Raw genomic sequence first — 12,723 nt, forward strand, 5'->3', positions numbered from 1 at the left:
AGCTCACAGCGTGCAGTGCCAATCACAGGCACTGAGACATTTCCCGATCTCTGCAGCTGCGGACCAGGAACTTGTCTCAGTACCTGTGATTGGCGCTGCGCGCTGTCAGCTTCCTGGCGGGCTCGGCACGTGGAGCTGCAAACACGCCCAAGCCCATCCTTACATGGAACCTGGAGCAGTTGCCCATGGCAACCAATCAGCTTCTAACTTTCATTATAAAAGCTTAACACATTGAAGAGAGAAGCTGATTGGTAACTATGGGCAACTACTCCAATTTTGATCAAATTCTCCTGTGTGTCCTGGCATTGGACCTTCGTTGATTCTGTGCAAATCAACGCAGCTCTGCTGATATGGTGTGAACGAGTGTCTTACATCAGCGGTAGATGTTGCAAAGAAAACTTAAATATGACTTGTAGTTCTGTTTGCAGTCAGTTGTAGCCCCCCCCCCGTGATTGGTGACCGCTGCGCTATACGACACATGAGCAGTGCAGCAGCGCCCTCTGCTGGCTCTATGCTTTCCATACAGCGTAACGGCTGGTACTATGGTGAGCACGGAACCTTAGTGATGTGCTGTCTGTTCCTGTGGGGGACGGATTGTTGCGCGGACGCATTACACACACGCCTGGTGTTGTCAATGAATGTCACTTTGCTGGGCAGGGATGCGGTGCAGAGCTGTGATGGCGGGGATCTGCGGCCTGAGGGCCATACGGGGCAGTAAGTGGGGAGCACGGGGGAGGGGAAGTAATGAAGGACACAACTCACTACACTGATCTTCCATTGGTCAGGGACTGCTTAGGTTTAGCATGACACCATTGGTTGACAATGTGAACCTAACAGAAATTTGGAGGCTGCCATTGCTGACCTACTGCTGAAAATGCTGGTTGCCTGGCTGTTATACGGACTTGCATGTATTGTGCAGATTAGTCCCTGTTCACACCTTGCTGTTGCAAGAATGCAACTCTTCAAAATGTGCCACATGCTTGTGTTGTCATTATTTGTTAACAGCACCCCGAACATGGCTGGTAAAACACGCGTTCTTCCCCATGTTTGGCAATTGCGCACCAGTGCACGACAAACACAGAATGCTTGCAGCTAAAAATGCTGCGTGAGCTACTTTTCTGCACTTGTATGTGTGGCAGCCTTCGGCAACATGGGCTCATGCGTGACAGTAAAAATGCACACGAATGCGCGTTTGTGTTCAAGTGCATAAATGCAGCGCTAGATGTGAACCTAAGTCTGCAGCCTCCATGTATCTCTCAGGAATTGTTTCCAGTAAGAATGTGTACCCCAAAAATGGATGACACCTACTCATGTTTGTGGGCGCATTGTGGCCAAGGGAAGGCCCTAGATATATAAATATTTTTTCTGGACGAGTCTTAAGGTGGCCACACGAGTAGTGATTGGTGATCCCAAACAAAAGATCCATCATCAATTAAAATATGGACCAATGCGACGCATGCGGTATTGATTGAACATACAACCTGTCAGAAATTATCTACTGAAAATAATCATCGATCTGGGTTCCGATCATTTGTCTTGCACACATGCAGATATTTGTTCAATTGATCAATTCTGCTACGGCCAATCGATTTGAGAGTGGCGAAATTGAGCAACAGTTTATTAAATCGATCGAATGGGGGGGCGAGGGGGTCTCTGGTTTGCTATTCTGTTTTCAGTTCCATCATTTTTATTGCATTGGTTGAATCATCATATCGTCTTTTTTTATTTCCTTAGGGAGACCCAGTCATGAGAGTAAACAAACATAGCAGAACACGTGTGTTATATCTGCCATTCGCACCTCGGTTGCTTCCGTCCTATTCTCTCCTGCAGAGCGAAAGCTACTGTTAAGGTCCCCATACACCTTACGAAGATCGGCCAAATTTCGTTTGCGATCGGGTTTTCGGCCGATATTCATAAGGTTGATGGGCAGTGTACAACCGCAAATACTGTACAATCATACGGCTTCGTCTTTCCAGCATGCTAGAAAACTTCGGTCGATCGTACAATTGTCGCAAGATTGGTGGCGTTTCCGTACATCAAAATTCGTACGATTAACACTGCCCATGCGCAAACGAAAATCCGTGCGGTCGATTAACCAAATTCGTCCATGTGATCTCTGCAAAATACTGCGAATTGAACTGTGCGATGGTCGAGGCAGGATGGGGCCGCCGTACGGAAATCGTACAATGGTTCGATCCGTCCGATGATTGCAAGGTGTATGGGCACTTTTACAGCTTTCAGCATCTGGCACTTTTGGGTGTGTTGTACGCCAGTGTCTCCCCACTGTGACCACCTCTGCCCCCTTTTCCTGCTTTTACAGTAGTGTGTCCCTCAAGATAGGGGTGGACAAATTAAAATGGAACTCAGTCCCTCAAATTCAGGAAGCAGCAAGATTTTCTTTAGGAGCCAGCTCCATTGACAACCCTAAAAGTAAGAGCCGGGTGTAAATTGTAAGACTCCATTCACACTGGAGCGGGCGAATATTCGTGGAGCCGCTCTAAACTGGGAAAAAAAAATGCACTGTAATGTATGAGACCGTGCGGCACCCAAAATAGTACAAGCGTGATAATACGGCGGATTCCGCACGTTCGCAGCTATATAATAACTGCAAACGAGCGGCATCCGTGCTCTGGTATAAAAACCATTGTGGGAAACGCAGATTCTATATGTGAATGAAACCTGGGGAGCATTGGCTACCTGACTCCTGGGATTTGGCCAGCACTGGTTTAAAAACCGCTTGGAGTGATATAGCAGGAAGACACAATGGGGAGTATTTATCGAAACTGGAGCAGTTGGCTATGGCAACCAATCCGCTTCTCACTTCAGTTTGTTCAGTTAACCTTTGAAAATGAAAGATAGAAGCTGATTGGTTGCCATGAGCAGCTGCTCCAGATTTTGCCCTTAATACATAGTAATGTGCAAACCAAGTTCCCATGATCCCGCCCAATTCTATGGAAAACTGTCACTGACACCTGGCGCAGCCGTTTGAGACAGGGGCATTCCCTGCTGCTGTTGTCGTGTAGCTGTGGGGCAAGGAAGGCCGCGGTCCCACCTGAATGTATTTTTACAGGTGTTTCTAGCTCTGCAGGAGTGTGATAATTGCATGCAGCAGAGGCACTAATGAGAGTACAGTGTTACCTCGGTTCACGAACGCTTATGTTCGTGAACTCCGCATCGGGTGACGAACACAACCACAGCCATCCTCCCCACTCTGACACTGGTCGTGGCTTCCTCTAGTCGAGATCGCGGTCTGATCACAGTTTGTTTCGGTTCACGACCAGAATCGTGGAACAAATTAAGTTCGTGAACCGAGATAGCGCTTTATAGTGCATGGATTTTATAAGATTGTATTTTTTGAACTTACATAATACGATGACAGCGTCTTTTTAAAGTGCTCTTAGTCCAAAATGTTTTTCTTTAGTTTTGGATAGAAGAGGAAAGGGTTTTAACACCTATACCTTCAATCTTTGCTGTCTGTCTCACATTGAGGAGAGTTCCTGTCCCAGAGACACAACAGGAAGTGAGAGGAAATCTCTACAAAGTCAGTGTAAAGCTGGCCATACACTGTTAGATTTTCTCTCGCTGGGCTTTTGCATGCTGACAGCGTCGGGAGTACCATTGTCAGAATACCCAGTGACTGTAGAAGATTGGCTGACGTCACTATTCGCCCACTATTTCTGATCAAAGGTTGCCGAATGGAATGCTGCAGAGAGGACTACCCACTGAGTGAATTTTGGCCGGTTCATCAAGAACTGGCTGAAATTCGGACAGTGTTTGGACAGCTTTACACTCTTCTTAGACCAGGGGTGGCTCCAGCCCTCCAGCTGTTGTGGAACTACAAGTCCCGTGAGGCATTTGCAAGACTCAGTTACAGGCATGATAGGATTTGTAGTTAAAGCATAGCTGGAGGGCTGATTTTGCCCATTCCTGTCTTAAGCTGGCCATACACCTATAGATTATCTGCAGATTTTCTGCGGTCAGATGGAAAAAGTGCAACAGGTTCTTCCATCTACGCTAAACTGTGTGGATTGAGGAATTTCCCACTGGGCCAAGCTTCAGTATCTTGCTAGTTGGCCCCGCTGGCTCTCAAAATACCTGAACAATGATTGTTCCCTTCTCTGCTGATTGACAGCAGGCAGTGGGCGGGTACAATAGCCAGCCTGCTATTGCATTTTGAAATAGACAATAGCAGGCTGGCTATTGCTCCCAGCCACTGCCTGCTGTGTTGACATTCAGCTGCCTCAGGAGGCAGCTGTCATTCCCCAGTGAAGTGGAAAGGCGACACTAGGGGTCTAAAACACCCCCTAATGTCACCTTAAAGAGAACCTATCACCTCCAATGGGCTATTACAGATGAGGCTTGTGAGCCCCCCCCATGTGATAGTAATGAGGTAAAAAATAAAGTTAAAATTAAAAATACCCTCCAAAAATGTTAAATCTCCTAACCCCACAAATGCTCACATACTAACGGAAACACAGGTCGGGTGCACCTACACAGAAAAACGACGATTGCGCTGCACATGTCGGGTATCGCCACGTGCGCCGGAGTGAGAGCAATAATTCTCGGGGCCAATATTCATGGTGAACTCTAAACTGATGACTGAGCTTTTATATTTTTATTAAAAGTTTGGTTATTTTATTATATTGACTGACATACACAGAGTCGTGTACCCTGTCACAATATATATATATATATGTATGTGTATATATATATATATATTATTAGGGATGTACCGACACTAGTATCGGGGCTGCGGGGCTGATACAGGGCATTTTCACGAGTACTTGTGAAAATGCCCTGATACTGAAGGCCAATACTGGCCCCTTAAATGTTTTAATCTGATCGGCTGTCTCAGATCCCGTGCTTGTGGGGTCCCAAGGCAGCCTTCCGGGACCTGACAGTAGCTGCGTTTTACACTGCCTGCCTGGTCCCACATCTCCTCCTCCTGATTTCTGGTGCAGGCACACCTTGAATACAGCCTCGGAGCAGGCACGGGAACGGCACCTGCTCCGTTCGGCTCATTACGCGCCCGTGTCAGCATGGAGAGACGCAATATACAGCCCTGGAAAGACTCATGGCAGCCGCTGGTGAGACCTGGACGCAGCCTGGTGACATCTGGAGTTATAAATATATAATGTGTGTGTGTGTATATATATAATATATATATATACACACACACACACACACACGTCATTGTTGGTTTCGAGCCTGAAAATTCTGCTCCGGGATGTGCATTATGGTGCCATTAATTTCAATGACATCTAAACATTATGGATCGTTTATCAAGGGAGATCCTTTAAACTGGGCCAGTGCAAGATGGACTTAAAACCATGCAAGGATGACACTCTGTTCCTTATTGACAACCATGAGAGAAACCTTGGCCTCCTCAAGGACAGAAACTTGAATCGCCTTTGTTTTCTTTCTCTTCCCTCTTTTTATTCCTCTCTCGCTCTCTACTCCTTCTGTTTGCTACTCTCCTCTATACCGCTCTGTTTCCATGTATTCTTCTTGTCTTCTCTTCAGTTGTTTCCTTATTTTTCTCTGTTACAGTTACACTGTCTATAGGAACCTTCTACAGGAAGAACCCCAGATGTTTGAGCATTCTGTAACGATGGTGGTTTGGGATGACCTTGTTCTACAATGTACTATTTATGTTATTGTTCAGTAGTGAAAAGTAATAAAAAATGGATTGAATTAAAAAAGTGGGGACAGGAAGATGAGAGTACACGGGCTGACTCATTAAGCTTACAGTCCCGCTGTATTCGTGTCACAGTTTCTAGGAAACCTGTATCTTGGAAAGGACAGCATGGGAGGTAAATGTAATTAACACATTACATTTTCCTCCCACTGTCCTTTCCAGAAATAATTCCTGGAGTTCTCCGTTACACTTTGGTCAAACATCCTCAGAGAGAAGCCTTGCAATGCTTGATGCTGGGGGCAGTAAGAACTATAGAGCAGCTGGAGAGAGCAGCAAAGTCTGCAAGACCAATCCATAGCTATGGCAGCTTGGACCTTGTTGTGCCATAGACCTGTGATTGAGGTACACAGCTTATTTGTGCTGCTGAAGCAAAGTGAACAGAGGAAGCCAAAATATATGGATAGAACTTTAGGGAGAGCTGTCACTACTCACAACCAAAACACATTCTCTCTATCTCACTATATTAATATAATTCTTTTGATATCCTCCAGGGTTCTACACTGTTGCTGCAGCCACTAAGCTGTCCAATGCTGAGATTTCACAGAGACGCTCGACACTGTATGATAAAGAGAAGGAGAGGCAGCTATCCTTGCATCCTCTAACTGAGAAGATAGAGGTGACCCATGTTGGGAAGACCGATCCTGGAACTATTTTTGTGATGAACAAGGGGATCTCCACTCCTTACAACTGTGCCATGCGTAAGTATGTGACTTGTATAGACTTTGATGTGTAACTCTAACCTTCCTGTAGGTGAGTTATGTACAGTACTCTGGGAAAGTTTTAAGCACTTGTGAAATGGTGCTGTAAAGTCAGGATGCTTTTAATAATAAAATGAATAGTTTTATTGATCACATACATCATCTACAGATTGCAACAAAGAGCATAAACAGAGACAAAGCCTAAAATAAAATCAATATTCAGTGTCTACCCTTTCCATTTAACAGAGCCTCTGTTAAGTCTTAAAAAGGCATTCAAGTACCTTAAAAGAGAACTATGGGGTAAGTGTTTTCCCCCTTGTTTTCTTAGGGGTCATGGGAGGACATGTACTAGTGTCCTCCTGTGATCGAAGGCTCAGTATATCGCAAGCTACTGCTCGCTATATACTGAGAGCACCACAGCCGAGACGGATCCCGTCATTACTGTCTAGATCCACCCAGCTGCGTGAGTGACAGCTGGCTCTGCCTATCTAGAGTGTGTGTGGCTGCTGATATTACCACAAACCCAGGGAGCTACACCCTCCAGAACGTAAAAGGTCTGATTCAGTTGGCGATCTCTTTAAAGGAGAACTATGAGGTGAGTGATTTCCACTCATCCTCATAGTTACAGCCGACCTGTGACAAAGATGCTGTCACAGGTCGGCTCTATAGATCGGGAAGTGAGCGTACACATACTGTCGCTCGCTCACGTCCAAACATCTCCCTGCAGAGAGCCGTGACTGTCAGTCATCACCCCCCGCAAGGATTCCTCCCTCTCCCATCCTCGGGGTGGGCTCTGCCTCTAGATAGGTAGAGCCAGTTGTCACTCATACAGCTGAGTAAATCTTGACAGCATTGTCAGGATCCGTCCCGGCTGCAGCGCTCTCAGTATATCGCGGGTAATAAGATCCCACAAAGCCCTGATCTCCACATCACTGAGTGTGTCTGGGATTACATGAAAAGACACGCAGCTGGGTGGATCTCGACAGTGTTGTCGGGATCCGTCTCAGCTTTGGCGCTCTCTGTATATGGTGGGCAATAGCTTGCGATATACTGAGGTTTGGACCATGGGAGGAGGTTAGTATATGTCCTCCTGTGACCCTAAAGAGAACTATGGGGCGAAACACTTACCCCATAGTTCTCTTTTAAGGGATGTGCTATTAGCTGTGAATATCCAATGATGTGTAAGACAAATGAAACATTTGTTTGCATGTGATTTACAATTGATATATTAGTAAATCAACCAATCTGTGTTGTAGGTAATAATCAGATGACTTGGCGTGAATTGTTTAATCTGATTTTTATTGTGATTCAACCGTCAACAGATGTATATAAATATGTGGGCCACGTTGTACATTCTTTGTATGATATAAAAGTCTTTTCACTTCAGTTTTTACATTGTTAGCGCATAATATTAGAGATATCAAATAGAGATATCCATCCATATGCAGGAATTTCTATTGGACTGCAATTTAGGTCAGTATTCTCTGTATGTCGTAAATCTTATCGTGGGAAAGGCAACCTGTGGAAGGAAGGAGGCAGAAGTTGGGAGATAGGGAAGAGGGTGGTGGTGAGTGAGAAAGAATAATGTAAGGGAAAACAAAGGGGGAAAACGGAACTCTTTTTCAGGGTCGTGGAATAACAATGTTAAAGTAAGCAAGTCTGAAAAAATGTAAAAGTCCAAAGGGCCCAAGTGTGGGTAGAATTCTCCAGTCGTTCATTTTTGTTTTTCCATTCTCATAATGTAATCCATTTCTACAATCCACTCTGCCATTGTCAGGGCATGCTGGAAGCGAGGATTAGGGGCTCTTGTTACCATTGTGGAGATGTAGGATATCCTTTTTTTGGGGTATGGAAGGTGATTAGGTACAAATTAATATCCAGAACCACCTTCTAAAGGTCCCCAAATAAAATAGATCACTAGATGTCTAGAGAATAAACAGAGGTCATCTTCCCCTGTGCTGCCAGCCATGTTTTATCTAGAGGTGCGGTTAAGAATGTTATTCTCATTATCAAGGCAAGATCAGGCATCGATCACTGTTATTTTTGTCCAACAAATAAAACCTGCTCATTGCTATTTTCAGAGTCTGTATTAATCATCCAGTGTGCTGGTTTTCCTAGTGTGAAACAGCTGTTGGCTACAGATCCATAGCTCTGCAGTTGTAAAGGATAACTACATGAAAAAGCCTTATTTCATTATGCATTGGATACAAGACTTGTTACCTTAATATTAGGGGTGTATTGTTATGGAATTTTTAGACCAAAACCGAAATGACAAAAATTTGTCAGGACGAAACTAAAAATGACTTGATGATGATTATTTTATTTCTATAATTTTTTTTTCTTTACTGTTAGTGGTTTTGGGGAAATATCAGGGGTCTCAATAGACTCCTTTTTTAAATGGAAAAAGAGATTGAGGCACAGAGTCCTAAATCTCTTTTTCTGCAGCCACTGTTATGAATGAACAGGAAGCCTTTATACTGAGTGCTCTTGTCCATTTCATAAGGAGATAGTATTATTTACTAGAGCACTTCCTGTTCATTCATAACTGGGGACACAGTAAGCATACTATGTGCTCAGTTATTTACCAACACTTAGGCCTGGTTCCCACCTGAACGTTTTGTAGCGCGTTCAACGCTCGACGAACGCTCTACAAAACGCTCAAACATCTAAATCCCATTGTATTCAATGGGTCTGGTTCACACCTTGCTGTATTTCCGCCCGTCCGAACGCGATACAAAACGGCCTACGCCCAAAGAAGTACATGTACTTCTTTGGGGCGTTTTGGTCTCGCGTTTCCATTGGGATACAGCCAAGTAGCCATCGGAAACGGGCGTTTGTCGCACCGCGAAACGCGGTAAAAACGCGCGACGTGAAACGCGCATATTCAATACGACTAGGTGTGAACCCAGCCTAAGCAATCAGAATTGATCGCTGAGTGTTTGTACTCTGCTCTCCATTACTGACTGCTCCTCCTGTCACAGTGGCAGTGTGGGAGGAGAGCTTGGCCTCCTGTGACAGCTGTCTCCAACCCCTGCTGGCCTCCTGACAGCTTCTCTCTTCACCGCTGGATGCCGGTCTGTGTCCCCTCCGATCCCTGCTGATTGGCGTGTCCAGCTCTCCGGGCCAGGCCTCCGTGTCCAGCTCTCCGGGCCAGGCCTCCGTGTCCAGCTCTCCAGGCCAGGCCTCCGTGTCCAGCTCGCCAGGCCTCCGTGTCCAGCTCTCCGGGCAGATGGGCATGTCAAGCTCTCCGGCCAGGCCAGGTGCCCAGCGGGGAGGAAAGAAGCTAGGAATGCATTGCATTTTCGGCTGAACTTGTTTGCTTTGGTACTATCGGTATTTTGCCATAGTACCATTTTCGGACAAAATGTAATCTATCATATCTTATGTATGTGTTATGTTTAGTCTGAATTCTAGGCAAGCAGACTTCCTGTACGGTGAAACCGTTGTCGGCTTGACAGAAAACGAGGGTAAATCTCTCTATTGGAGTCCCAGATAGCAGTAAAAACCCCACAGGAGTTCTGATCTTTCCCCAACCATCCAAAGCTAGAAAACATGTTTTGGCTTGGCATGCACTTTAAGGCCCCATTCACACTGAGCGATTTATCGAGCGATTTTTGCAGCGATATCGCTCATATTTCCACGCGATATTGCTCCATGTAGCTTCTCCAATCCATTTCAATGGAGCTGTTCACATCTCGTCGCTCAATATTGCTCAGTATCGCTTGTAGCTCCTACATGACCCTTTTTTTGGAGCCATTTCGAGCGATTTTGCTCCTGATTGCATACAGCCCAATAGGAAAAAGTCGCTCAATATCGCTCAATATCGCTCGTCGCTCAGTGTGAATGGGGCCTAAAGTGGAACTATACTTTAGGTTAAATACATTGCAAGAAGGCAGGTTTTTTTTTATTGCAGAATAGAAATCCTTCCCTTTGGAAAAGTTCCCCTCACTGCCTGTTCTTATAACGGCTCTAATATGTTAGATTAATATGTCACATTCAATTCCAGTGACTATGGCCACCAGGACAAAATGAGAGGGTGCAGGAACCCAGGCTTCAGTAAAAGCCTGTGACTTAATATCTCTGTGTTCTACCCTAAAATAATAATTATTACGTGACTAAGGAAGCTTCTATCACCTCAGAATTGTGTGCACACAGTCACAAAATAATGACTGAAAAGAGTGCAGCGCTAGTGAAAACGAACTACAAACACCACTAAATAGTTAGATGAATAAATATTCTCGTAGCATACAAAAGATATAAACATATATCAATTCAAAGTACATGAAGTTATTAAAGTCCATTAACATATACACTGACTGCCCCCGCACGCCCCCAAAAAAGCCACATACTGTAATATTTCATTGGACCACCTTTTAGCTTTGTTTACGGCACACATTATTACTATTATTATTAGGGATGCACCGATATATCGGCGCCGCAACATATCGGCCAAAAATGGCACTTTTGGCATAATGCCGAAAGAGCCATTTTTCGGCCAATACATCGGCGCATACCCGGTTTCTTTTCTCCCCGCTGGGCGCTGTTCCAGCGGGGAGAAAAGAGAGTGACAGCCTGCCGAGCGCTGCAGGACGAGAGCACTGTGAGCGGCCGGCGTCTCTCCTCCCACACCGCTCAGCCGCCTATCACAGTCCGGCAGAGCGGTGTGTGGGCGGAGACAGCTCGCTCTGTCACAGAAGGCTGAGCTCTCCTCCCGCACCGCTCGCTCAGCCTCCTGTGACAGCTTGTCAGAGAGAAGAGCAAGGTACACACACTCAGCGATCAGTGATTGCTGAGTGTGTGTACATAATTGAGGACATGGTATGTTAACTATATCCTCAATTATGAATGAATGGGAGTGATCTACATCACCCCCATTCATTCATAATTGTGGTTATAGTAAACAAACAATGTTATCAATGAACAGGAACACTCATAGAGGATTCCTGTTCATTGATAACAGGGGACACAGAAAAAGAGATTGAGGACTCAATCTCTATCTCTATTTCTATTTTAAAAGGGAAATATCAGGGGTCTGTTTACACCCCTAATATTTCCCCGAAGCCCCTAAAAGTAAAGTAAAAAATAAAAATATTTAATAAAAAAATTATTAATAAATAAAAATAAATATAAAAAAAAGTTTATAAAAAATAAAATATTTAAAAAAACTGAAAAAATAAAAAACATTTTTGGTATCGGTTTCGACCTGACATTTTTTTAATATTTCGGTTTAAACATTTCCATTTCGGTGCACCTCTAATTATTATACAGGATTTATATAGCGCCAACAGTTTGTGCAGTGTTGTACAATATAAGCAAGACATTACAATCGCAATACAATTCAAGACAAGATGGTAAGGGGGGCCCTGCACGTGAGGGCTTACAATCTAGAAGGGAGGGGCAAGTAATACATGAGGAGGTATCTTATATGAGAATGTAAACCCATTTGAAGTGTACAAAAGCACCCCAACATTAGTCTTGCTTCACTTTGCTACAATATAATAACCAATGGCCAACCAATAGTCCATGGTGACAGAGACCTGGCAGCAGGTGGTAATAAAGACAATTGATGAAATGTATGCATAACCCTTGTGCATTAACAGTGGCATCATTTTGATAAGCTCCCAGATGTTATGAGCCACACACCGTGCTCAGTGCATCTCAAACAGCAATCATTGGTGAGTCCTTTTTTTTCACACCTTCAACATGCCTCTCACCTTAAGCCATAAAAACCTGACGGGCTTTAATAATTCCACTTTATAACAAAAAATAAAAAAAATCTTGGCTATATATACTGTATTTTTTTTTTAAACTGCCACTAGAGGGAGTAAATCTCCTGCGGATGGAAAACCATCACATATTCTCTGAGCTGCATTGAGCTGAAAAGAAGTATATATATTTTTTAAAATGATTATTTGATTTTATCAGGACATAGAAGAAGAAATACATGTGAGAATATACAGGCCACTTTATTATAGTGCATTGGTGAAACCTCTCTCCAAAGGTGACCCCCCCCCCCCCAAAAAGAAAAAACAGTTCATATATACAAAAATGGAAGAAGGGTTTTTAAGGCACCAAATCACACAATTGATGAGTTTAAGTTTATTCCAAAGTTAAAAAACATTAAAAGGTTTTACAAAAATGTCTGTTACAATTGCTTGTGATCCATATACACTCACAGGTCACTTTATTAGGTGCACCTTGCTAGTACCAGGTTGGACCCCTTTTGCCTTCAGAATTACCTTAAATGAGAACTATGAGGTGAGTGAAAATCACTCATCCTCATAGTTCGAGCTGATGTGTGACAATGAAACTGTCACATGTCGACTC

The 12,723-nt window shown here is 44.2% G+C and overlaps 1 protein-coding gene across 1 annotated transcript in view; it reads left to right on the plus strand.

The window, feature by feature from the left end:
* Positions 1-618: 618 nt before the first annotated feature.
* The window catches only part of MRPL39 (mitochondrial ribosomal protein L39), an 88,390-nt gene continuing 76,285 nt past the window's right edge, over positions 619-12,723 (plus strand). The window contains exons 1-2 of the mRNA XM_018562777.1: positions 619-714; positions 6,190-6,396. Of these exons, the coding sequence (XP_018418279.1) occupies positions 639-714; positions 6,190-6,396 (283 nt within the window). The 5' untranslated portion in view covers positions 619-638. The remainder of the gene's footprint in view (positions 715-6,189; positions 6,397-12,723) is intronic.

The sequence above is a fragment of the Nanorana parkeri genome, unplaced genomic scaffold (genome assembly GCF_000935625.1).
Source record: "Nanorana parkeri isolate BGI_ZX_2015 unplaced genomic scaffold, ASM93562v1 scaffold599, whole genome shotgun sequence".
NCBI lineage: Eukaryota > Metazoa > Chordata > Amphibia > Anura > Dicroglossidae > Nanorana > Nanorana parkeri.